General features: G+C 55.4%; 2 protein-coding genes across 16 annotated transcripts in view; one reads left to right on the top strand and one right to left on the bottom strand.

Annotated features, from left to right (window-relative positions):
• TNRC18 (trinucleotide repeat containing 18) overlaps positions 1–11,125 on the top strand; it is a 47,607-nt gene extending 36,482 nt beyond the window's left edge. For 5 of the 6 annotated variants that reach the window (XM_040647500.2, XM_040647501.2, XM_040647502.2 and 2 more), the window contains 12 exons: positions 835–1,277; positions 1,802–1,963; positions 2,738–2,963; positions 3,378–3,495; positions 3,779–3,854; positions 4,174–4,282; positions 5,151–5,267; positions 5,539–5,703; positions 5,898–7,186; positions 7,565–7,801; positions 8,257–8,331; positions 8,869–11,125. In XM_040647500.2, the coding sequence (XP_040503434.1) occupies positions 835–1,277; positions 1,802–1,963; positions 2,738–2,963; positions 3,378–3,495; positions 3,779–3,854; positions 4,174–4,282; positions 5,151–5,267; positions 5,539–5,703; positions 5,898–7,186; positions 7,565–7,801; positions 8,257–8,331; positions 8,869–9,075 (3,224 nt within the window). In that variant the 3' untranslated portion in view covers positions 9,076–11,125. The remainder of the gene's footprint in view (positions 1–834; positions 1,278–1,801; positions 1,964–2,737; positions 2,964–3,377; positions 3,496–3,778; positions 3,855–4,173; positions 4,283–5,150; positions 5,268–5,538; positions 5,704–5,897; positions 7,187–7,564; positions 7,802–8,256; positions 8,332–8,868) is intronic. The other variant, XM_004945156.5, reaches the window with a different exon arrangement.
• An 842-nt stretch (positions 11,126–11,967) lies between these two features.
• Positions 11,968–25,755, bottom strand: SLC29A4 (solute carrier family 29 member 4). Of its 10 annotated transcripts, none has more exons than XM_040647513.2 (14): positions 24,797–25,755; positions 24,249–24,293; positions 19,806–19,956; positions 18,931–18,994; positions 17,949–18,043; positions 16,177–16,346; positions 15,553–15,684; positions 15,366–15,479; positions 15,159–15,287; positions 14,958–15,032; positions 14,247–14,512; positions 14,028–14,163; positions 13,595–13,782; positions 11,968–13,333 (listed from the first exon to the last, which is right to left on the bottom strand). In XM_040647513.2, the coding sequence occupies exons 5-14, from the start codon at positions 18,026–18,028 to the stop codon at positions 12,926–12,928; spliced, it is 1,698 nt and encodes a 565-aa protein (XP_040503447.1). In that variant the 5' UTR covers positions 18,029–18,043; positions 18,931–18,994; positions 19,806–19,956; positions 24,249–24,293; positions 24,797–25,755; the 3' UTR covers positions 11,968–12,925. The 10 variants fall into 10 exon arrangements, with proteins under 10 accessions (XP_040503447.1, XP_040503448.1, XP_046756981.1 ...); XM_040647514.2 differs by lacking the exon at positions 18,931–18,994 and having other exon boundaries at positions 24,797–24,966; positions 25,680–25,755; XM_046901025.1 differs by having other exon boundaries at positions 17,949–18,994.

Here is a 25,755-nt window from a genome sequence, read left to right as displayed (position 1 = left end):
GTGAGCAGAGGTTCCTGCAGGCCGCATTTAACCCAGGAAAGTGAGCATATTTAAAAGAGAAGGACTGAAATAAGATGTCGTCTCTCTATGCTTATGCCTTGCACATTTTCTTCTACGCATGTGAATGTTGTTTAGTTGGGTATATCCTTTCTTAAGGATCTCCTGCACATGCTAGTTATCTTACAGGAGCTGCTCGCTGTTGGGCTTTAGAACAATTTCTGTCGTCCTCAGACAAAGTCACACCACCAGTTGGGTGCTGCCTCAGTTTCCCTTCTGTCCCTGGAGGCGTATGATATTACTCTCCTTTATCAGGTTTTGAAGAGGGGAAATACACTGTAGGTGGTGAACATCTTGGTGTTACTGCAGTATTTCAGGATGGTGGGTACTGGTGGGCTGAGCAGTGGCCAATGTGAGGGGATTTCCATCTGCCACAGACAAAAGATCATTTACCTGTTTTGATTTCAGGGCAGTTATTTGAGCCAGTAAATAACTCTGTGGTGTCTGTTGGCCAATAGGAGAAAAATAAGCTTGAAATCTGGGTTGATTCAATTCATTAAAGAGATCCTTCTCCAGAAAAAAGGTGAGGCTGGACAGAACCCTTCCCGGTAAGGTAGGAAAGTTCAGTGTGTGGGGTTTGTATTTCCATTCAAGCGAGTAGCTCCTTTTGTTGAGGGCTAGAGAATGTTGTAAGGGTGTTAGTGTTTGAATGAGGGACACTGGGGCTCTGTTGAACAAGCTTGACATCTCCCATGGAGTCCAAAAGCTTCTAGCCATGCTTGTCTCCTCTTGTGCTCAGCCAGAGCGTTGACTGATGATTGAATCTTTTGCATCTAGGGACAGAGTTTGAATACACCGACTCAGAGAGTGAGATCAAGATCAGGAAGAAGTCACCCTCGGGATTGCTGCGGGGGAAGAAGGGGTCTCTGGAAACAAGCAGCATCCCGTCAAGCCAGACCCCAAGCAGCCTCGAGCCCGGATCTGGAAGTGTTGACAAAGCCAAGCTCGGGTCTGAGAAAGGCCGCAAGCTGAAGAAGTTCAAGTCCCCCAAGGACTTGAGCTTTGAGTTTGGGCTGGAGGCCAGCGATGATGACCTGTGGAACCGGCGCCGGAGTGAACGGATCTTCCTCCACGATGCCACCACATCCTCGGCCATACTGACCCCCACGGCACCTGCCAGCTCCACTCCTGTCTCCAAGCCTGGGCGCTGTGGAAAGGGGGCTCCCATGAGTCCCAAAAAGGAGGGCAGCAAGGGGAAGGACAGGAAGGAGCTAAGCAAGGTGAGGAACACGTTTGCAGCATTGATGTGGGATGTTTGGGAGTTCAAGATGAAGGGAGGGCGATGAGCTCCAGTAGGCAAGTGAAGGGTTGAGTCCACATTCTGTTTGGCTGCTCACGTCTGCCTTGACATCTTCACAGTGCCTTTGGAGGACCATCCTTGGCTCATAGTGGCAGTGGTCTTCTTCTGGTTGCTGACTCTTCATCTTGGCTGAAAGCTCAACTGCTTTTGGCTCTAGTTCATATAATGATGGATCAGTGATAGTGGGAAAAGTTAGACAAGTTAGTTGTGGCATGAAGCCAGCTGGGATCTTCTCTGAGCTCTTTGAAGGAAGGGCTGATGGGCAGGAATTGCTCTCTGGGGTAATGAGAAACTCACTGAAGTTTGTGAAGCCTGAATGCAGAGCTGGGAGACAAAGGATGTCAGTGAATTGCTGGCTGACTGTGCATGGCCCGCTTTGCTCTGCCCTTTCACTCTGTAGGCCTGGATCTTCACTGATGGTGGTGTTTACTTTTGTTTTGGCAGCGGAAAAAGGGTAAAGAAGCACCCTGCTGCTCCTCTTCCTCGTCCATGTCTCCTCCTGGCATCCCTAGTTCCCCATCTGACGTTCGGGTCAGCCTGGCCAATGCCCTGGGCTCCACCAAGAAGAGCAAAGCCAAGGTGAAAGCCAAGGAGGTTAAAAAAGAGGTGAGTGACTGTTTCTAGACTGCACGAGCTGGAAGATGGTCGGCAGAGCCCTGCTCTTTCCTCGGACTGCTGCAGAATGAGGGAGGGAAAACACTAAATGCAACCTCTGTTGGTGTACTACAGGCAAAATTTGAGAAGCCTAAATTCCCAGGAAGGCTAGCAGGTAGAACAGTGCCTGCTGCTACCATCTAGTGTTCAGTTGGGTTCGTGCCCCAAATTAATGAACAGGCAGAATTTTTCTCTAAGACATAGAGGTGGGGGTGGAGAGGGAGCTTTGGGAGTAAGCAAAGTCCAGGGAGATGGTGATGGAGTTGTGCTCAGCACTGGGTGAGCCAGGTCACCATTGGTTTCTGCTCACTGCAGCCTATTGTGACACACAGTACTGCATCTTCTCACATGATTTCTGAGTGTAATGCTTATGGTCTGTGCGTGACAGAAAGAAATGACTTGTGAGGCTTTGAGACAAAATAGGAATGGCGTCTGCTGCGTGTTTAGTGAAGACAGGCTCTTTGCAGAGGGGTGGTGAGCACAGAGCAGTGCTACAGTTGTCTGCTCTTTGGCATCTCTCCCAGCCTGCAGGAGTGAGATGTGGCTAAGATATGTGAAATGGCTTTTGCTCAGCTGTCCGTGATGCTTGGCAGGAAACCCAGTAAAACAAAGATTGATTTTTTTTTTTTTTTTTTTTAGTTAAAAAACGATTTTGGGTATACCTGCTTGGCTCTCTGTGTTTTAATGTTATTGAGGATGGAGACGAGTTTGTCCCAATATCCTCAGGTTGTTTGTTGCTGGAGGAAGGTGAGATGGGATCAGACTGTTGCCTGTTGGCATCCAGCTGACGTGCTGCTTGCTCTCCTGCAGAACCGAGGGAAAGGAGGAGCTGTCAGCAAGCTCATGGAGAGCATGGCAGCGGAGGAGGATTTTGAACCCAACCAAGATAGCAGCTTCTCGGAGGATGAGAACATCCCACTGAGCATGCTTGTCGAGCGGCCACCCACACCAGGTGAGGGCAGGGGGGGCTGGGAGGGCTAATTGTGCAAGTAGCAGCAGAGCTGGATGAGTTTCCTAGGGCTGCCTGAGGAAGGGCTGTGCTGCTCTCATACATTCCTTGTCCAAAGCCCTGAATCCTTCCTTGGAGTGGAGAAACCACTTTTACAGTCAATTTGGCTTGCCAGATAGAAGCCTCTTCAGAACTGCCAACTCTGTTTGACATCTAGATGAAGCCCAGTGTCCGAGCTGCCCTATTTTCATTTGTTGACATACTGTTATTACCAAGAAGGATGCCTTTCTGCAAAGGGCTTGCTGGTCCTTTCCTAGGGGAGGATCATGCTGGGGGAATGAAATTTCCCTCTCCCTTTGCGGTTGCTTTTTCCTCTGTGGCGTTCTCTAATCCCTGTCTTGCTTCAACACCTCACAGCTCCCCGCTCCTGCATAATTGACAAGGATGAGCTGAAGGATGGCCTGCGTGTCCTCATCCCCATGGATGACAAGCTGCTTTATGCTGGACATGTCAAGACCGTGCATTCACCTGACATGTGAGTTGTGGGGCTGCTGTATCTGCCCAGGCTCTGCTGATGAAAGGGGAGGTAACTGATGCAGGGGTGGATTTTGGTGCTTTGCAGGGATGTCTGGAGAGCAACTGAAAGAGTCTGGCAGGGAGGGATGGAGAGTTCACTCTGTTTTATCAGTGCTCAGGAAAATCTAATTACTTTTCGTTAAATCTTCTCAACTGACTGGTGGCAGGGCTCATAGGGAGATGTTATCTGATCCAGGTGATCTCTTCCATGTGCTATGTCTGATTGGGTCTTTATGTTCCAGATACCGCGTGGTGGTAGAAGGGGAGAGGGGAAACAGACCCCATATCTACTGCCTGGAGCAGCTCTTGCAGGAAGCGGTATGTGAGGCCAATGGGTGCCTGTTCTTGGTGCCTGGGCCTGTTCTGGGGTAGAAATGGCTAACTATCTTAGGCTGCAGGGATGCCCTGTTTCTGCTCGCATAGGCACTCTGGGCAGAGCTCCCACCGGTGTGGAGGTCCCCACTAACAGAAATAGTCCTTCATGCAGTCAGTCATGCGTGCAGGCAGGAGGCCGTCTCCCAGCGGGGGAACTGTCTCTTGTCTTCTTCAGATTTGGTTTGCCACATGCTGAATGTGATGGGATGATCTGTGCTGGTGCCAAGAGTATCAGTAATCGCTTGCCTTTTGCCCTGAGCAGATCATTGACGTGAAGCCACCTTCAGTGCGATTCTTGCCCGAGGGCACAAGGATTGCAGCCTACTGGAGCCAGCAGTACCGCTGCCTCTACCCAGGGACAGTTGTCCGAGGTAAGGCTGCCCAGGTGCTGTGAGCCAGGGATGACTCTGTCCTGCATGTCCTGAGGGATGTCAGGCTTGTCTGGGATAGTCCTGAGGTCTGCTGTGAGTGTCAGGGGTTGGCTCATTCTTCCGGTTCATGCCCAACTTGATTGGGATGCTGATTTAGTAGCATCTTACGGTCCAGGAGCCATGCTTTGGTGGGAAGGGGTCTGAGTGGTTTAGGAGCTTAAAATACTGGGGAGACTTCACACATTTCAAAAAGTCAGAATTATCTCCAGCCTAGCTACCAATTAGTGCTGAGGTTGTGGAGGTTTTGTATCACCTTGCCAGTCACAGCTCTGCCTCTGACACATTTCTTCCTGATGTCTCCCCCATCTGGCCTGATAGAAAGGCCAGTGAAGAAGCCTGGACAATTGTGCCACGATTGGTCTTGCTTTTAGGCTCTTGGTCACGCTTTGTATGTATGAAGGAAGGATTACTTATCAGATATATAGAATGTTGATGTTACAGGAACTCTGCAGTTTGCTGAGGGTAGTTGCAAAATGCAGGTCACAAAAGATACTGCAGTGAAAATAAAAAATATTTCAGGAAGAGAGGGAAACAGGGAGGCGATGTGGGATGTCACACTGCAGTAGTTTTTCTCTGTGCTTTTGATAGATTCTGCGCTAGGTGGGCTGGCTTAGTATTATGAGGGATTTTTCATTGTGGTCTAAATCTTTCGTGCTCTCCCTGGACAACCATATAGGAAAGGTGGGAAATGGGATGTTTTGGAGTTATTGTGGGATCCATGCCTTCCTCTAAGTCCCCGCTTTCCTAGCGAGTGTTTTGTGCACTTAAGTTTGTCTGTTACACTTTCTTCTACTCCCCCAACCCACAGGAACCCTGGATCTGGAGGAAGATGGCGATCTCATCACAGTAGAGTTTGATGATGGGGACACAGGACGCATCCCACTGTCTCACATTCGGCTTCTCCCACCTGACTACAAGATCCAGTGTGAGTCTTTCTGCTTCATTTCTTTCTTGACACTTCCCGCTATGAAATGTAGGGAGCCACTTTCCTCAGTGATTTTAGGGCTAATTCACAGACTTTCAATCACAAAGGTTGCACCATCAACTATGGATGTGCATACCGGGGGTGGGACATGACCTACTGGGTAAAAAGGCCCAATCTCTATTGCAGAATTGGGAGGGACAGGTTTCCCACGTCTTTCCTCTGTTGTGTATGTTGTTTCACTGCTTTTCAACCTCTCTTTCATCTATTCCAGGTGCTGAGCCCTCCCCAGCACTTTTGGTACCCAGCACCAAGCGCCGCAGCCGTAAATCCAGCAAAGATGCTGGAGAAGGAAAAGAAGGGGCTACACTGGGCTCAGAGGAGCCTGCATCAAAGGGCAAAGGGCGAGGGAGAAAGCCAAGCATCAAGGCAAAAGCAGGTAGGTTGTCACCACTGCTAGGCCTGGAGTTGAGAGAGCCCTTGCACAGTGAGGACCTGCGTGCCTCTGCAGGGAGCCTTTAGCAGTCAGGAACAATCCAGAGACTAATTGGGATTGGTGTCTGTCTGTGTCTGAGCTAATAGTGCCAGTCTCAGTGGATAGCAACATGCCTGTGTTTTTCTTCCCCTTTGCAGAAGAGGCTTCCCTGCCTGAAGAGAAGGACCAGACGGAGCCTTCGCCTGGTGCTTCTTCAGTCCCTGAGAAGCCAGCCTGCCTGGGCAAATCAAGTGTGAAGGGGTCACGAAAATCCCAGCCACTACCTGCTGGAGGATCTCCTGCCCCCACAGAGGAAAAGCGGTCAAAAGCCAGTAAAATGAAGATCTCTGCTAAGCTGCATAGCCCCCCACAACCCACTTACCAGCCTGCTGTGTTTGGCAGCATCCTCAGCACAGAGCCCTACAGTGACCTCCCAGGGACACTAACAGCCTTCGGCTCCAGTGATGCTTCAGCGTCAAAAGCCAAGGCCAAGAAAGGGAGGCCCACAGAAGAGGCACAGGAATTTGGCACCATGGTCAAGGCTCAGAGGAAGCATGACAACGAAATCCTGATCAAGCTGGACCATGAGGGTGTGATGTCTCCAAAGACAAAGAAGATGAAGGAGGCAATGAGGATGCTGGAGGACTCGAGTCTGGCTGGTCGCAGAGATGGCAAAAGTCTCTTGGGGCTGGGCTATTCACCTGCAGTGGGTGCAGAGGGCAAGCAGAAATCTTCCCGAGCCAAAGCAGCTGAGGGAGACCCTGCCAGCTTTGGGGGAAAGTTTGATGCCTCGGCAGAAAGCCTCACTGCCTCAAAGGACCAGGAAGACAAGGCAGCAGCGCCAGCAGCTGTAGAGGAGTCTGAGAGCAACAGCAGCGACAGCAGCTCAGAATCAGAGGGAGAAGAGGAGACTGAGAAGAACCGAGGGGAGGCTCAGGACAGCAGCTCAACCAGCTCAAGAGCATCCACTCCTCTCTCTTCCTCCAACTCCTCCTCCTCTTCCTCTTCTAGCAGCAGCTCCTCTTCCTCCTCTTCTTCCTCCTCTTCCTCTGCCTCATCGACCTCCTCATCATCAAGTTCCAGCTCCTCTTCCTCCTCCACTACAGATGAAGACTCCTCCTGTAGCTCTGATGACGAAGTAGCTGAGGCCCAGCCAAGTTCCTCAGTGCAGCAAACCCTTCCTCCCAAGCAAACCAAACAGACAGGGAAATCCCGGGCGTCCTCCCACCCCCAGAGCCAGAAGCAGCCGGCACAGCAGCCGGCGCAGCAGCCGGCACCGCAGCAGAGTGGCAACAAGAGCAGGCCCAAAAAACGAGAGGGCATCCACCTGCCCACCACCAAGGAGCTGGCCAAGCGCCAGCGGCTGCCATCGGTGGAGAACAGGCCCAAGATCGCTGCTTTCCTCCCCGCACGGCAGCTGTGGAAGTGGTTTGGGAAGCCCACACAGGTAAGCAGAGTCCTTCCCATTTGCCTGGGAAAGGGGGCCTTTCTGTTTGGGGTTGGCGATGCTCTACTGGTGTATCGTGTCCCCTGCTCGGGTTGCAAGGAGGTTAGGGTTGGCCTTCACTGTGTGACGGGGAGCTGTCCCACATGGCCTGTTTCTCTGTCCTGTTTCTTGTGGGAATGCCTGTTGACCTGATGGTTGAAGACCAATGCTGGCCACATCTTTGATTCTCCATTAGTGTGTAGTGCTAAGGATTTGGAGTGTCTGGCAAGGTGGTGGCTGCGTCACTACCGGGCTGGGTCTGGCTCTGCCAACAGAAAAGGGCAGGATGTAGAATGAGGGAAACCTAAGCTGCTCACCTGTGTGATCCTCTCTTGGCAGAGACGAGGAATGAAAGGGAAGGCCAGGAAGCTCTTCTACAAGGCCATCGTCCGGGGCAAGGAGATCATTCGCATTGGAGACTGTGCGGTCTTCCTCTCAGCTGGCCGCCCCAACCTGCCCTACATTGGCCGGATCCAGAGCATGTGGGAGTCATGGGGGAACAACATGGTGGTCCGAGTCAAATGGTTTTATCACCCAGAGGAAACCAACCCTGGGAAGAAACTCAACGAAGGCAAGGTAGGCTACTCGCCATTGCTGAGAGGGCTTCAAAGCTGCATGTCTGTGTTCATGTCCTGAGGACAAGGAGAGTTATGGCCCAGGTCATTGCTAGTACCCTAATGGGGGCAAAACCATCATTGCGTGCTGTGGCTGTGGGCAAGCCTGGTACCCCTCGATCCAGGGAAGGGTGTCTGTTATTCTACTAGGAAATAGTTGTGTGTGTCAGTCCAGAAAGTGTTTATCAAGAGTCAGACCAAGACCTCGTGCAGTATAAAACTGCTAGCCTGGTGCTTGGGAATGCTGGCTGAGTTTTGCATCTTTGCACAGTGTTGTTTTACAGTAGACTGTGAGTTTGTATTACCTTTGGGTGGGGCTGAGGTTATAAAGGCATGTGTGGTGGGCAGGGGATGATAACGTGGGAAATCCAATTAATTTGCTTTCTTTTTATTTCTGTTTTTTCCTTCTGGGCGTAGCGCTGGGATCAGAAATCAGGCAGGAGTCTGTCCACAGCTCTGCAGGCATCCAACCAGAGGAAGGACTTCATGGAGGTTGGTGCTGCGACTGCATAACCAATGCTGCTGGGGAAAAGCCTCTGACCTTCTCTGGCTTTTACTTTTTGCCTCAGTTGTTGAGACTGCAGTTTCCAGGACTTTGGATGGGTGTATTTGGGAGGATGGGAATAGCTGCTGGTGCTGGGTGTTGGGAGGAACAGCGGGCCCCCAGCCAGCACCTGTCTTTGCATTTGCATCCTTGAAATGGAGATGACAAACTCCAGGCCTTTGTATTCCCCCATCAGCAGACTCTGCAGCTGTTGTTCCCATCTGTGGGAGCTGGCTGTGCACAAGGGCTCAGGTTTGGTGTAAAGGACTGATCACGTCCACGCTGCGCATGGGATCAGCCCCCTGGTGTTCCCAGTGCCCCTGCCTGGGCAGGAGCAGGGATGGTTGGGGAGTTCTGTGTGAGCATGAGCACAAGCCCTTGGATAATCTGGTGGATGTTTCTCTTGCATATTGCAGATGATGCTTCAAATGCCGTGAGTTCTAATTACTCCTTTCTGTCTGCCTTCTTCCCTTCCTGTAATGCAGCGAGCTCTCTATCAGTCCTCTCATGTGGATGAAAACGATGTCCAGACCATCTCCCACAAGTGTCTCGTTGTTGGTCTGGATCAGTATGAGCAGATGCTAAAGACTAAGAAATATCAAGACAGTGAGGACCTCTACTACCTTGCAGGGACCTACGAGCCCACTACGGGCATGATCTTCAACACCGACGGGGTCCCTGTCATCTGCTGACCGCCCAGGGAGCACGTGCCAGCCCTGGGAAGGGACAGGACAAACTTGAGGACGTGCCTGTTCAGACGACATGATTGTTTCTTTCAAAGCTCATGACTTCCGTGTCACACTACAGACAGGAGAGTGCGAGAGACGTGGGGAGGAAGGAGAGGGCTGAAGAAAGGGGTTGGGAAAGCGGTTACAGCAATCATGGAAGATGCCGTGGGTGGTAGCGGTGGTGTGTGAGCCTCGAGAATCTTCGGGAAGTGGCTTTAATTAATGTGACACTTGACCAACTTCTCCCTTCCTCCTTTTGGTCCTGGAAAGCACATGGGTCTCATGATCATTTCACCAGCGGGACCTCCCAGCAGGGGGGATCCCTTTTGTGTCATTTGCCCCCATCAGTCACTCAGAAGCCGCCTGTATGTGGAAGGACACCTGCTGACCTTCTGCGTACGCTCCTCTCCGTCCTTATGTCCCCTTTCCTGCTTGTTTCGCATGACCCTTTAGGAAGGACAGGGTGAAAGAGAAAGGAGATGAGTCTCTCTCAGCGCCTCGTCTCGATCCTCTCGGCGCCTTTTTGCAGTCCCCCTTCCCTGCCTGGCAGTGGAGCACAAAAGGGCAGCGCTGGCCCCCGTGTGGAGATGGTGGGAGAGGTCCTCCGGGTTGGAGGTGCCAGGTGGGCCCCTGTCCCACCTGGGGTTGCTGCCTTCCCTTTGCCCCAGGTGGGCTGAGCCCATCTTCCCACTCTCTCCTGTCACAAAAAGGAGACAGAGGAGGAAGTGCACGGTGAGAAGCGGGTGATGCTTGCCGAACCCCTCCATGTGAGCGTGCGAAGAAGCAGGGAAGGAAACGACTGGGAGACACTGCTTCGGTGCTTGGAGCAGAGGAGGCTGCAGGTCAGGGGGTGCCTCCCGTGGTGGAATGGATTTTAGCACTGCTCACTCAGCTTTACCTCTCACGCCTGCATGGAGCAGTCAGCTGCCTGGAAGCCCTCCACCTCTCATCGGAAGGAACAGGGCCAGAATGTGAAGCCCAGCCGTGCCCTGCTGCTGCATTTCCGCAGCCAGAGCCCAGCTGTCACCTCGGGCTGGGCCAGGGGAGCGCTCAGCTGGTCAACCCAGCAAGGGGGGACGCCGGAGGAGGAGAACAGAACGCTGCAACATCCTTGCACTTAAACAGAAACTCCCAGGAGACGCACTGATCTTTGCAACTGTCGACTCGCACTGCAGCGCTGGGACACGGAGCGCGGCTCAGCTCGGCCGGGAGCAGCAGCCCAGGCTCTGGTGGGGAAAGCTTGGACAGATTGCAAACTCTCCACCCCGGTACTGCTCCGTACCAGAGCCCGGGGGCCTGGGTGTCCCTGCACAGTCACCCCCCTGACTTCACATAGAACCACAATGGTGCTGCGCTGTCCCACCTCTGCCCTGGGCGCCGCGGATAGTGACGGTTCTAACCTGTACAGTTTTAATGTACCAAAAGACTCTTTAGCCCTCCTGTATTATAAATCTTTAAATGGATTCAACTTTTTAATTATAAATATAAATATAAATATATATATATAAATATAAACTTTTTAAAACTGTGAGGAGGAAAAAAAAAAAGCAAAAAAAAAAAAAAGCTATGAAATTCTAAAAAAAACAAAAAAAAACAAAAGGAGAAAAAAAAAGGAGAGGAAAAAAAAACCCCCCACCCCCCCAACCCCCACCCGGCAGCGGCAGAAAACGACCACAGTCTGACGTTCAGAATATTATTTTTTATTTCCTGTTGGATTGTGATTGTGGATGATGTGGGAAGAGGCACCCCCAGCCCACGCTCCGAGTGTGCTGTACGTGGAGGAGCAAATGGTGTGAGCATATTGTAAAGGAGCGAGAGAGAGCGCGCGAGAGAGATTTTATGCTAATGTTAAATAGAAAGCACTTAAAACCCACTGCCTTCTATGGAACACGAGGATATTTCAGACAATCGAGAGGAAAGGAGAGCCAGGTTTTTTTGTCTTTTTTTTTTTGTTTTGTTTTTGTTCTGTTTTCGTTTCGTTTATGTTTTGTTTAAAACCGTTTCTTTTTTGGCATTCTGTTTGTTGGAGAACTCCGTGTGATCTTTTTTTTTTTTTTTTTCATAAAAAAAGAAAAAAAATTAATTGAGGAAAAAAACAAAAAAAAGCCAACAGCAACAAAAAAAAAAAACCAAAAAAAAAAAAAAAAACCAACCAAAAGCAACCCAGCGAAGCATCGTTTTTGTCTCGCTTTTCCTGACTCAGTTCTGGCCCGGCCTGCCTCAGCCTATGCCTGGGGATGGGCACGGCCCAACCTGGGCACCACGCGGCCCTCCGTGGGGTCCCTTCGTGGTGTCCGTCCCCGCGTGGATGGGGTCCCAGTGGGGTGGCCCTGAGGTGTGGGATGGGAGCCTGGGGCTGATGGTGTGGCTGCGCGGAGCAGAAGGATGGGAGCCCTTCCCTGTGGTCCCTCTGAGCCCTGAAGGATGGATGGCGCACTGCTGAGCCACTGGCTTTGCTTGTTGCCTTGCCCAGTGCCACGCTGGGGCGCAGCATGGTGGTGGGGGGGCATTCTGGGGGTCCACAGCCTCCAGCCCTTGGGAGATGTACCCACTGTGGGTGCAGACAGCCCCCAAAAATCGCCCCCAGGTGATTCCTGCTCCAGTCAGCCGTGCTCCTCCTGCCTGCTGCCCTCAGCAGGGCTCTGCAGGCTGCTAGGAGCTCCCTTGGGCTGCAGTCCAGCCCCTCACCCGCTGTCAAGGACTTGTCCTCCCCCCCCCCTACCCCCAAAGCTGGCCCCAAGGAGCCCAGGGCAGCTGGCACATTGGGCCCCTGCTGGCCCCGAGGTACTCAGTCCCTCTCCCAGTAGCAGAACCAACCCAGAAGGGCTGAACCGCTCCTTTTAGACAAGAGAAGTATAAAGGCAAAACCAAAAAGTGTTTATTGATTAGGAAATGCTAAATCTGGTAGTGCTGGCAAGGAAGGGAGGGGGAACCCTTCTGCAGTGCCTGGCTGGCAGCGGGGCTGTAGGGGGCCCTGCAGCCCATGGCTCCCATTTTTGGGAGAGGGGAGGACTGGTGTTGCTGTGTCTCCACTGCCTGGCTGGGCTGGCACCCATCTACCCCAAAGCCATTCTCCCATGGATCTGCTGGGGTTCCCAGCCCAACAGTGTGGCTTAGAGAAGGGATCATTGCCAAGTAAGACATATAATCTGTTTTCAGGTTGTTTTACGTGATGGAAGTTGAAGCTGAGCAGTGGCCCCGGGCAGCACCCAGGGCATCGCATTCCCTCCCAGCCCGCTGCAGCCTGGGGGCAGAGCCACAGCACAGAGCTGGGGACAAGAGGAGGGGGCAAAAAGAAGAACAAAAAAAACCTGGGTTTTATTTTTTTTTTCCTTTTCCAGACAGCAGAAGTGGTTTGGGGCTTTTTCATAGCAATTGGAGTATGGGGAAGGGTTGGGGTCATGGTTTCAGGCTGTCCTCAGTGGAAAGCTGCAGCACCATCAATAACAGCCCCCTGCCACCTTCCTCCCCTCCTCCTCTTCCTCAGCAGCCGTCTGTTGCTCTCTTCCTCTGTGCCATCCCCATTCCCTTTGGGATTCTGCCATATTTCCCACCTCGGAAAGGGCTCAAACAGGAGAAGATCCCTCCCTCCACCACTGCCCAGGAGGAGTCCCCCAGGAACATTGGGACCAACAACACTGGGGGCCATCAGCCCAAGGATTGGCTCTGCACAGTGCCCAGGAGCCGCCTGGGGGGGCAGTGAGGGCTACCGGGGACAGGAGCGGGGCCTGGTCCCATCCTGGCCCCCTTGCCCAGCCCCGGGGCTCAGTACCCCCCCAGGAAGGAGCCGTTGGAGGTTTCAGTGTAGAAACAGCTACTGTGGGACGTACTGGTGAGGCTGTAGGCAAAATAAGCCACGGCTGAGCCCAGCGTCAAGCCCGTCATGTAGGACACGGTCATGGTGTTCCCTGCGGAGACGGACAGAGGGTGTCACCCTCCATGGCCACCCTGCATGGCAGCCCCTGGGTGGTGCAGCCCTACCTGCCAGCTCCCGCTGCTCGGGGCTCACTTTGCCAGCAGCCAGGATCATGGGGACGCTGCCGAAGTAGCCGTTGGTGATGCCCATGAGGAGGGAGAAGACACAGGGCCAGGCGGGGTGGCCGAAGGTGGGCTGCCCGTTGGGGTAGACGCACATGATGAAGAGAGGGATGAAGACGACGCGGAGGCAGGAGTAGACGAGGAGGTGTGTTCCTCTCCAGTCATAAGGCAGGGCAGCCAGGATCTGTAGGAGGGGTAGAGACCGTGCTGAGGGGAGGGGAGGGCAATGCCCAAAATAGGGCAGCGGGGAGGAAAGGGGATGGAGGAAGGCTCATATGTGGGAACCCAACATTGGTCATGTTGGTGAACAACCCCATGCTGGTTGGACACCCACAGAGCGTGGATGACCCACAGTTGACTCATCCCCTCCTCCTCCTAAGGACATACAGAGGCAATAGGGATGGAGGGGGTGAGCCCCCACCACGGTGGCAGCGATGCCTCCTACCTTGCCGACGAAGTCGGAGAGGTTGAAGATGGCCATGATGAGGATGGGGAGCCATTCCCCCAGCGTGCAGTTGTGGATCTCCGACTCCAGCCCGGGGAAGAGGCACAGCGTGATGAAGTAGGTCATGGCGATGGACAGCATGTAGGCCCAGATGAGCCGCGACACGACGTAGCGGTGGAGCAGCATGGCTGGTGGAGGTGGGCAGTGAGGCTCAGCACAAAACCCTCCCCCTGCACAGCCCGCAGTTCTCAGCTGAACGATGGTGAAAGCAGGAAGGACTTCCAAAGAGGTGCCCCCATACTTTCCAGCATGTATTTTCTGCCCATGTTTTTGTGCACAAAGCCCACGGATTGCTCCTCCTGCCCCACAAAACACTGCTGAAACACCCCATAATGGCCCCCCAGCCTGGCTCAGCCCCGAGCCCACCACCCACCTCTGAAGCTGGGCCAGCTCCTCTTGATTTTGGGCCGGGGGACATCAAAGCGCATGTAGGTACCGCTGCCAGCCAGCTCAGCTTCAGGGCCCGGGCTGCCACGGGGAGATCCCAGCTGTCCCTGCAGCTGATCCTCCTGCACGGGGACAGGGGACGCAAGTGCTGAGGCCCAGGGAGGGAGGGATATGGGGGATCAGTGGGAAGTGGCCCCCAGCTTACAAATCTGATGTCCTCGGCGGTGACATCGTGGTGGATGCGGTATCCCATCCCGTGGTCGGTGGCCCCGCGGCGCTCGGGGTGGCCCTTGCGGGGGCAGGAGGTGTAGTAACGGACGAAGCGAGTGCGCTTCACCAGGAGGTGAAGGATGAAGCACGTCAGCTCCATGCCGATGGAGATGAAGAAGAAGATGACCGTGTTCTCCTTCTCATCCGACAGCAGCAGCTTGGTGAAGATGCGGCTGAGCGAGATGATGACCCCTGCGGTGCCTGGTGGCACAGGAGTGCTGCTGGCGCCGGGTCCCACTGAGCCCTATGGCTTAGAGACCTCCCTGCATTGGGTATGGTGCTCCATGCATAGAGGACCATCCCTGGAGGGGTTCAAGAGCCATGGAGGTGTGGCACTGAGGGACATGGTTAGTGGGCACAGGATGCGTTGGGGTTGGAGTAGATGGTGTTACAGGTCTCTTCCAACCTTAATGGTGCCGTGCACGTGATCAGACACCACTGAACATCCTGCTTTGCTCAGGATCAGTCGGGGATGTCCCCAAGTTGCTGGCAACCCCAAAGCCACCAGGACACGGTCCTGGGCAGCCTTCTCTAGGTGAGCAGGGAGGTGGGACCACATGGACACAAAGGTCCCTTCCAACCAGGGGCTCTGTGGCTCTGTGCTGGGGGTGGTGTGTTGCTGCACGTGGGGGCCGGCGGTACTCACTCTCTCCCGTCATCACTCCCTGCGTGTAGCGCTTGGGCAGCAGCCCCGTGTAGCCATAGAAGCTGGATTGCTGCACTTCAGGAGAGAGGGGCAGAGGGGAGAAGGAGGGGGATTATGGCAGCAGCTGAACCATGGGGATTGGGGAGGGGGAAAGGGACGTGAGGGTTGGCTGGTAGGTTGTCCCAGGCAACCACAGCATACCTGTGCAGCCAAAGGCCACCACCCCAACAGCCACCAGGTTGATGGCATAGGCTTGCCGCCGGGTGAAGAGCTCCAGCCAGACGTCGCAGATGCTGACGAAGAGGAGGGGGCCCAGAGCAAAGAGGTAGCCTGGAGGGGGGGAGATGGAGGTGGGTAGGGGGCAATGGGGAGCCGGCGCTGCCCAGGAGCACGGGGATCTCAGCTCACCCACAGAGATGCGGGTGTGCAGGCTCAGCAGCTCCACCAGCGCGTTGTTGAGGATGACGGCCACCAAGGCCACCAGGATGTAGGTGAGGCTCATGTCAAAGACTATGGAGGTCCCTGCAGAGAGGAAGGCAATGGGGCTCTACCCAGGTCTGGGGAGCAGGAAGGGCTGCAGCTGCTGGAGCCCTACCTGGGTATTTGTGGTGCAGGTAGTCCACATCGGTGATGAAGCTGTTGTACGGCAGGAGAAATCCAACGCCAGCCAGCAGCATGGCAAGGTAGATCCCGTGGTATCGGTCCTGCGGCTCGGGGTCTTCAGAAGCTGAGCCAAGAAGGAAAGAAAGAGAGAGAATGGGGACAGTGGCACCGCCACACTCACTGGACTGCACCGGATGAAGCTGTGGGGCAATGAACACAGCTTTCACGGCAGTGGGGACATCGGGGCTCAAAGCATCCCGCAAGCAGCCCTGCAGCTCTCAGGAACAAACATCCTCAGCCTGGAGAACGCCCCTCCAGCCATGAAAGCGTTTCAGTGAGAGGCAGAACGGCAGAGCTGAGGGCTCTGAGTGCTGATGGGTTTTTACAGCAGCCCCACAGCTGCCGGTGTGGGGAGAGAGCTGGTGAGTACCCACCACAGAGCACAGTACTACAGGATGCTGCGGTAGCTACAATAGCAAGCCCCAAAGAGACATTAGTTGATGTCACAGCATTTCAGACCATTTGTGGCTATGAAACCATCCCAGGATCTCCTAAATGGGTGGGAAAAGCACGGGGGGAGGCAGCTCCCTGCGTCACATCGCATCCCATCCCTCACCGGGCTCCATGAAGGTGAGCACGCCCTTGGCCTGGCTGCCCCTCTGCAGCTCGTCCTCCTCCAGCTGGTAGCTGTCGAAGCTGAAGCTCATCACCACGTTGCCTTCGGGTGTCCCCATCGGGCTCAGCTCCTTGAAGCGCTCCGTTCCCACTGATCCCATCGTGGACGGTCTGGGGAGGGAGAGAGTGGAGACACCCCAGGCTGTGGGTCACGGGGGAGCGACAGTCCTCGTGGGTTCGGGTCCAGAGCCCAGGGGTGGAGACCGCACCAACCGCATCCCAAACCGAGCTCCCAGCCCACCGCCGGGCATCCTGCAGCGAGCCCACCCGAAATGCCCTCCGTCCCCAGGGCCCCGCTCTGCATTACCGGTGCCAGTCGCTAGATGCCAGCCTGCCCCGTGCCCGCTGCCCACCGACCGCCCTGCGGAGAGAAACCTCGGAGGAGGCAGCAGGACGAGGCAGGCAAGGGAGGGAAAAAAATAAATCAATTAAAGTGATTAGTCTGCTCTTGCCGCGAGACGCGGTGCTTGCAGCGACACGGAGGTTTTGCAGCCTTTCCCCGCTGCCAGGATGGGGCGGGCTGCGAACACCGAGCCTGCAAGTGCAAGCCGAAATGCTAAAACGCATCAGGCAAAGCGGCGGTGCCGTGGCCCTGAGGCCGTGCAGAAGCCATAGTGCTGGGGGAGCAGGTCGGGGTGCCCAGCATAGCCAGGCTGAAGGCAGCACTCATCCTGGAGCCCCATCAGGGCACGTTTCTAGTGGGAGCATCGCTCCGTCTCACGGCTTATAGGGGATCTGGATGACCCCATCCGTCCACTGATGCTACCCGAGGAGATAAAACCCAACGGGAGGCATCTCCCAGGCTGCTGGCAGAGCCCAGCGTGGGGCTTTTGCCACCAAAGAACCTGGTTGGGAACACCCCATGGATACAGTGCTGCCCCAAACTTCTCCGTGGTGTGGCACAGCCACCCCTGCATCCACACACGGGGATCGATCCATCTCATCTCCCCTTTTGGATTTACAGGGAGGACAGCCGGGGCCCACCGCCTCTCTGGGTGGGTGCAGAGCGGGGGGCAGAGCAGAGGATGCTCCCATCGGGGATGAGACGATGATGATTACAATAGGGGAAAGGCTCCTTGCCAAAAGGAGACGCTCCCACGGAGGATGAGATTATTGCCGCGATTATTTTGCGCTGGCAAAAAAAAAAAAAAAAAAGGGTCCCCATTTTGGGGATTCAGCGAACCCCAGCGGAGGAGATGCGCGGTCGGGGTGAGGATGATAGCGAGGAGAGGGGCGTCTGGGGAAGGGCTTCGTCTCCCCCCAACCCCCCCCCCCGCTCCCCTCCCTGCCCCCCGCCCAGCCCCGTCTCCCCCAACCCCAGACAAAGCCGGTCCCGTTCTCGCCCAACAGGTCGGCACCGCTCTCACCTCCCTCCTCCGCGCCAGCGCTGCGGCACCGGCCCTTCCAGCCGCCTCAGCCCCCGTTCGATCCCCCCGGCCCCGCCATCGCGGAGCTCCGTTCTCGGGGTGGGGGCACCGGCAGCGGCGAAAGCGGCGGCGGCTCCGAGCGGGGGCGGCTCCGTCCCCACCTCCCGCCCCTCCTCAGCCCTCCGCCGCCCCTCCCCGGCAGCGATGTCCCCGAGGCACAGAAATGGCTTTTCCGCCGAACGGAGCGCGTTCGCGGCCCTCCCTATAGACACAGCCCGTAGGGACCGCCTATAGGGGCTGCCCGAGGGAGCTGCAAACACAGCATTCATCAACGTGAAAATCGTACCTCGTTTCGTTTAGGACACAGGCTGTGCTCCCATTGCAGGGAGCTTTCTCTTCCCCTCCGGACGTGAGATGGTCCAGCATCGGCTGTTCCGAAGACTGATGGATGATCACAGAATCAACAAGGTTGGAAAAGACCCCCAAGATTATCCAACCCAACAGCCCACCCACCACCAGTATTTCCCACTAAAGCACATCCCGCAGTACAACATCTGTGTGTTTCCTGAACATCTCCAGCAAACATTCTGCATGAGGAGCAGATGGAGGGATGGATGGATGGGATAAAGGGGTGAGTGTGCAGGCAGGATGGGTGGGTAGAAGTACAGGTAGAATGCACGGAGGGATGGGGGGGATGTATGGATAGGAGGGATGGATGTACGGTTGTGTTGGAGGGCCGGAGAGGATGGAGAGAACAGACAGACGGACAAATGGATCACGAAGTGGCTGAGGTTGGGAGGGGTTATTAAGAAAATCACCCAGTTAAAACCCCTCTGCTGGGGGTTGGTTGCCTCCCCATCCAGCCTGGCTATAAATGTCTCCAAAGATGAGCAAGATGGATGCAATGCAGCCCTGGTTAGCAGCATGCAGAAAACTGAAGGGTTGTGGGGGCAGCGAAAGGGGAATCCCCTTCTCCTCCTCATCACCGGGGATGGAAGTGGGGCACCAGGAGCATGGAGTGGTGGGGACACCCGTCTGGGGAGAGGACGTGTGTTCCCAAGCAGGGTGCTGCAGGCACGGACACCACGAGCGTCCCACCCTCCTGAGCAGGGCAGGAGCCCTCAGCCCCAATTGGGTTGTGAAGATGGGGACCCCCCCACGACCCCACCACCAGGGCAGGGATGGAGCAGCACAGCCCTACGAGACACCAGAGAATCCCAGCTTGGCATCAGCACGGTGTGAGCGCTGCGCAAAAAGAGCAGGGCGAACTGCAGCATCTGTGCACGGCTTTTCCCTGCTGCCTCCGCACTCCCGGCAGCGTTACTCACCCAGCAGCAATCGCAGCCCTTCTGCCACGCAGCTGAATCGGGGCTGCTGTAGAAGCTGTGGGTCCTATGGAAGCCCCCGAGCTCATGTCAGCATCCTGACCACCTTAGAGTGCAGCGGGGGCTCTGGGAGATGCTGTGAGCACACACCTCGAGGCGAGGAGCAGCCCCTGGTTTTAACCCGAAATCACACAACCCCACAATCTCCGATTCAGGGCAGGAGGAGTTGGCCAACTCCCTTCAACTCAGTGCTGCTGGAGGTGCAAATCCCAAAAGTGACCCCAGGATACGCACACATAGGGGTGAAGTGAGGCCACAGAACAGAGCCAGGGCTGTGGGCAGGCTTGGAGCCAAAGGTGTGCTCCCAACCCCGGGAACAAACGCACAGCAACCTCTGCAGCTCAGGGCAACCCCGGCACGAATCCCTTCTGAGCGCTCCCTCCCCACTTTATCCTCCCATAGGGCAGCACTGCACCCCACTGCCCTCCCGTGGTGCCCCGTGCTGCTGTGGGGCTGAGTGCTGCGGGCCCCAGGGCTGAGTGTTCCCACCGAGCTCTGCCACTCTTCAATTTTTCAGCTGCACCTGAATAATTCAGCTGTGATGGAGCTGGCGTGAGGGCTGTGAGCTTGGATGCTCCCTGGGTTTCCGCTTGACCCACTTTAGAGGCCCAAACTCCCAGCAGATGCAGTGCTCTGCACGCAGCGGGGCGATGCTGCACCGGTCCTAATGGCAATAGGGACATCCCACGGCTCAGCTCCAGCCCGGGGCCTCCCCTGGGCCATCAAACCGCACAGCATCCCTCACCAAATGTCAGTGCTTGGGGCTGCAAAGCACAGCGGGTTGGAGGCATTTTCTCCCTTTCCCATCGGGGTCTCACCTCACTGCTCCGAGCGCCGATTAACTCCACGGGGAGGAACGAAGCCACGCCATCCCTTCTGGCTGGGAGGTGCTGGACTGGGGCAGCCTGCAGAAGTCCCCCGTAGCGCTCCCTGCCTTCCAGCAGGAGTGGATTTTGCTAACTGTCATCACTGCAGAGGTGAGAAAATGGAGAGGCCTTTCAGGATTATCCCACCACGCTGCCAAACCCGTCCCACAGACCCCACTGACCCCCCCGGGCCCAAAGCCCAGCTCAGCGCTCCCTGCCATGCTTCCATCTCTTCCACTTCATAGGACCGGGATGGTCCTTTCCCCACGCAATCCCCTCCTGGAAACCCTTCTTTAACCAACACTGCAGCCTCTGCATCCTCCCAGGGCTGCTCTGAAACGCACACTGACCCCACAGCATCGCCTTTGCACAGAGACATTGGGGACTGAAGAGCAGCATCACACTGTCCCACTATGGCGCATCGCTCTGCCCACACCGCTGCACCACAATGGCTGCAGGAACCAGGGGGGACCTCAGCCTTGGTCCCCCCCCCGCCCCCACCTTTCCTTTTTTCTTGTTGGAACAAATTTGCATCCCTTGCTAATTAATCCAAAATGAGCTGCTAATTCAGCTCCTTGATTGCAACTTTGCATAATCGTCATAGGCACACACAGCACAGGGAGAGGGGGGGGGGGGGGGGGATGTGAAGGAGACAATCAGCACTGGGCGTGCAGGGGGGGCCCTCCAGCAGCTCCCACTCATCTCTGCTCTTCACAGAGCAGGTGGGAAGCAGAGATTTTCCTCTGAAGGGAGAAAACGGTGACACCCCCACGATCCACCTTCGAGTTGCTTTTTCCCCCATGCTGGGCTCCAAAGGACCTCCACAGCAACCTGAGCGCCTCTGGACATGGGATACCACAGAGTTGGGGTGCAGCACAGCCCAGGGGCCATTCCTGGGGAGCAATACACACTGTGCCCCCCCACCTCCACGATGACCACACTGCTCCAGGGTGAACCCTCTGCTGTAAGGGCTGCGGCAATTGCACCCCATGGGCGCTCAGCCACACACTGACTGCATCCAAAGCCAACCCAGAGGCCCCCCACCCCAAGCACCATGGGGCAGCGGAGCAGACCTGAGCCCCAATGGCACTATGAAGGGAGAAATCTGCTTTTCCTGCCACCAATGCCCACAGCCCACGCAGGGTGCACCGTCTCACTGTTGTTGACACGTAGGTTGTGCCCCACTCCACCTCTCCCACCCCAACACAGACCCCCACCGACCATCCCCCCCCCATTCTGGCACTGCAGCCCCCCAGGGCTGGGCCATAGGGTCCCCAGAGAGCATCAGAGCCACTTTCAGCCCCACAACCAGGGCACCCAACCTCCACAAACCGCAGCACACACGAAGGGTTGGGCTCCATTGGCACACACTGCGCCTCACGGGGGGGGATTTGCATCAGCCTTGGGGAGGGGGAGCGCTGCAAATAGTGGGGACAATGGGGAAGTCAATGCATTAAAGTGCTTAGGGGGAAAAAAAATCTGATAAAGGAATAAACCGGTTAAGGGAATACATAATTCACAGCCCGGTTATTCAAATCCCGCCTTAGAGGAAATCCTCTTAGAGAGATCACCTGATTGTGTGCTAAAATCCTAATTGAATAAGAACAGAATTATGTATTTATGCCATCAACTGCACAAGCACTGCACACACACGGCTGTTTGCAGACAAACCTGGGGGGGCTGCAGGGCCAGCACTGCTGGGGGTGGGTGGGACCCCCCCAAAAGAAATCATACAGGGGGTAAAGGGGCTGCTGGGATGGGGGGGGGGGGGGGGGGAATATGTGCCTGCACAGCAGTGTTTTTCCTTCCCATCCATCGCATCCCCTATAAACACAGCCGTTTCTTTACCTGCTTCTCCCCCGTTCTCTCACGCAGTGGCACTGCTCTGCCCAGCCCCAGCTCCATTTAAAAGCTATTTAAGAAACAAAATCGCACAAAACCAACCTCCCAGATCCAACAACCCCCCCCCCCCCTCCCCACGGCTCCAACACTGAGCTGGCATCACTACAGCGCTCTGAAGGTAATTGAATATCCCAGAGTGCATCGGCTGACGCAGCTCCAACACAAACAAGCAGAGCGCTGAGCGCAGGGCTGTGCCCAGTGCAGCTCAGGGGGGGGCTGAGGACAGCTGAGACAACACCACGAGAACACAGCACACCCCGAACCAGGCAGGCAATGGGCTGCAGGTTGCTTTCTTTGTAGGGGATATTTGATTTACGGGGCCAGGCTGATGGGCTGCGTCCCAATGGCAACGCAGAGCTGCAGGGAGGTGGGGACGTTTTCCCTCCTGGTGTGTGAGGAAGGATGAGGGGCAGAGCCCTGCAGGACGGGATGGGAGGAGATGGGCTCAGGGTGTGCAGCTGCAGCAGGGAAGCAGGGCTGGCAGCGGCTGCTCATTGGGGCTGCAGAGGCCATCGTCCCCAGCGCATCGCGTGGCTTCCAACTGCACTTCACTGTCTGGAATCAGTTATCGAAAGAGAAACGGCCACGTCCCAGCAGCTTGAAATGCAAATGGCCTCGGGAGACATGAAAGGTTCCACACCTGAATGGTGAAGAAGGAAGGAGATGAGGCTCCCACCTCCGCCTCCCTGCTCTGGGTTTTGAAGTTGTTATGGGTTGAAAGGGAAAGGAGATGCTCAGTGCCACTCGATGGAGCCATGGGGCGCTGAAGGGCTGCGTGGCACGGATGGGGCTCAGAGCAGAGACCCCCACCCTCCCTGGGGGGAAAAGGAAGGACTCTCAGCCTCCAGCTGTGCCGGACCTGCAGCATCCCACGCTGTCTGCCAGCCCTTCTGCTGCCCGGGCAGCTCTGCTTTAACCCCGGGGTGAGGCCAAACATGAGGCCATTTCCCCCACCCTGCTCACGGCACCCAGCGCTGTGCTGGGAAGGGGATCTGAGCACACACACCATAAGGGCGCAGCAGAGCGCTCCTACCGAAAGTGCTCCAGGATGGATGGGGAGCAGAGATGTGCTGTGGGGAGGGGGCTGGGGGGGAGGAAGGGATGAAGAAGTAGGGATGGATGCAATGGATGCTCCCCGAGGAAGGAGTGGGGCTGTTCCGAGCCGTGCAGCGCCCCCCATCTAGCAGCTGCTGGGCAGCAGAGCCCGGCTCCCCCCAGCCCCCGGCACAGCCCCATCGTGCTCATGGGTCAGTGCTGCCCTACGGGTGGGGGCACCCAAAGGTGATGGCCTCCATACCGTGCAGAGCCATTGCTCTGCATTGCTCAGCACTCCACAGCACACCTCACCGCAGCCCACACCGGCCTGGGGCTCTCAGGGCTTTTTGCCCCTGGAAAAGTGCTCAGAACATCATAGTACTGTCAAAATCTCCCGGCTTAACATTATGGGCTTACCTGGATTTTACAGATCTGAAGTCCTTTATCGTAACCTCACTGTGCAGCCTTCTAAAAACTTACTGCTAAGCAAAGAAAGCACATAAAGGTGCTGGAACAGCAGGCATAGGTTTCCTCACCTCCAGCAGGTTGGGCAGGAAGCCCTCATTAGCTCACAGCACACCCTTAATTAGCTGAAGAAGTCTCTGCTAAGGGCCTGGCAGAGCCGTGCAGGGCAGAAGCAGCACACGAGAGGTGTGTGCTCAGGGATGGATCAGCACACACATGCAAAACCACCAGTCTGAACACCACTGCAGCTGCCTGCTTCAATGGTATGAACCTATTGTCAGGACTCCTATACTGGGTAGCGTTCTGGCCTAAGGATTGACCTCTCCTGATGCTTTGCAGCAATCCACATGCAGGGCAGCAGAGCAGCAGCCAGACCACCTGTGGCACCAACAGGTCCAGGTGTCCACTCCCACCCTGGGCACAGGGACAGAGGTGCCACCACCTCGCCTGGAAGTCACTGCCACTCACTGAATGCAAACAGCCCTCTCTGATCCGCAGCTTGCTCCAGGCAGAAGAAGGGAAACGTCATCAGCAGCTGAATGAACATTTAGAATCACTCATCCGTGCTAACACAGCTGATTCTGCCTGCAGCAAGGGACGGCACATAAATGGCACCAGCAGGAAAGCACTGCTCTCCAGAGTCGGATCAGGAGAGGAGACGTCTGCAGCTTCCCTGAGTTCACTGTACAACAGTCATGCAGAAGAATAAAGCCCTCCCATCACCGTGCGCTCCTCCACCACCAGACAGAGCAGGCGGCTCCCTCCGTCACCCACCCTGCTTGGAGAGTTTGTCACAGCTTTGCAAAGGAAAGGACACACGCAGGAGATGCCTCCTCACCCACCTTCGTGGGCTCAGTCCAGAGCTCCCCCCTGGGCTGAAGGTGAGAAGCAGCAAGCTCTGAGTGACAGCACAGCAAGCAGGGAACGTATGTGAAAGCACTGCTACAGATGCAACCCACAGAACGAAGTATAAAGGAAGTCACCTAAACTCACCTGAGGAACGGGAGAAAAAGGCAAACCCAAGTCCTTCAAGAAGAGCTGTAGGGAGGAGGAAGGGCAAAATTGTGGTTTCAAGCAAAATATAGCAGAGGCAGCCCAGCTGCTCCTTCCCCAGTCTCGGCAAAAGCCAAGCTGGGATTTTTTGAGAGCAAAGATGGAAGGTTTACTGCTGCTGGCAGTTGGGTTTGGGCCACAGTGTCCAGAACACACAGCGCCACCCTCAGCTCATCCGGCCCCACCTCTGAGCAGCACAGGAAAGGAAGACGACACAGAATACTTATCACAACACATTTAATTCCTTATGCAGTTATAAAATTACAAAGAGCGACGGGCCAGCAGTGAGAGCCACACACGTGGGGAGGTGGAATGTTAGGCAGAATTTTCCACTTATCGACAGAGATATTGAACAGTAAGTGAGAACTGCAGGATGCAGGGGGGTTTTTTGGGGGTGCAGCAGCAAAAGCAAACAGATGCAAGTAGAGAAAGGGGTGAGCTGATGCCCTACAAGAACCCAGAGAGGTGCAGGTTTGGGAACAACTCACCACTCCTGAGAAACGAGTTGGACACATGCAAAGGCAGCAGGGAAGGCAGCACACAACTGCTGCAGCCACAGCACCACACCTGCAACGAGCACAGCTGCAGCTACTTGCAAGCCAGGATGAAAACTTCTCACCCGTTATTTTCAAGGCAGTATAAGATGGGGTTGGTCAATCTGAAGTGTGGTAAAAAACAAAGGCATGTTACAGTTCAAAACAATTGGAATTTGCTCAACTCCTTTGGTTGTGCAACTGGAATCTGAAAGGATTTATTCACAGCCTGAGCCATGCTTTCTTCACCGCAAGCCTTTCTTTGTGCAGCACAGATTCCAGAAAGACAAAGGCCTGCTCTGCACATGTGGAGATGCCACTCTGCCTTGCTCTCAGATGTTAACATGTTAAACCAAGGGGACTGTTAGCCAGGACATCTGGAGCTCAGGACAAGACTTTCCAGATCTCTGCAGCGGTTAATCCCCACCAATGCTTTGGACAAAGCCTCCCATTGCTCTGCAAACACCAGCAGAATGCCTGCATGTCTAAGTGGTACATTGAGCAGCTCAGGGAGCTAGAAGGAAGGAAATTCTACAGTCTTACTGCATGTTGCTTTGGTGCTATTGCCATTATTAGAGCCAAGAGAGCACAGTGTGGGACAGAAAGCTTTCTGCTCATCAGCTCCTCAGGTCTCTGTGCTAACCTACCCAGACCTGGGGGCTCCTCAGTCCATCCCTCCCTTTTACTATTACACACAGACCAAACACACGTTTCCTTTGTGGAAACACCTGTCCCTGTGCTCAGAGCTCTCTCAGAGATCTGCACTGAGGCAGACATGGCCAGCCCCCTCTCCTCTGCTCCCAACCAACCTTCGTAGAAATAGGTGTAAGGAACTCACCCAGGGCTCAAGACGAAGTGGTGCCAAAGGGAGCACTCACACAACTGGTCCTGCTGAACAGAGCCTCTGAAGAAAC

The sequence above is a fragment of the Gallus gallus genome, chromosome 14, assembly GCF_016699485.2.
Source record: "Gallus gallus isolate bGalGal1 chromosome 14, bGalGal1.mat.broiler.GRCg7b, whole genome shotgun sequence".
Lineage (NCBI taxonomy): Eukaryota > Metazoa > Chordata > Aves > Galliformes > Phasianidae > Gallus > Gallus gallus.
The sequence above is the reverse complement of the archived record's forward strand: the minus strand, read 5'-3'. Positions and strand labels throughout refer to the sequence as shown.

What these genes read in the sequence shown, in the direction of transcription:
- SLC29A4 (XM_040647510.2), bottom strand. Translation starts at nt 16,802, where the DNA reads ATGCGTTTTAGCATTTCGGCTTGCACTTGCAGGCTCGGTGTTCGCAGC. An exon ending in GCACACCCGCATCTCTGTGG is followed by an intron (nt 15,288 to 15,365) that starts GTGAGCTGAGAT and finishes CCCCCCCTCCAG; the next exon opens with GCTACCTCTTTGCTCTGGGC. An exon ending in CCGCCGAGGACATCAGATTT is followed by an intron (nt 14,164 to 14,246) that starts GTAAGCTGGGGG and finishes GTCCCCGTGCAG; the next exon opens with GAGGATCAGCTGCAGGGACA.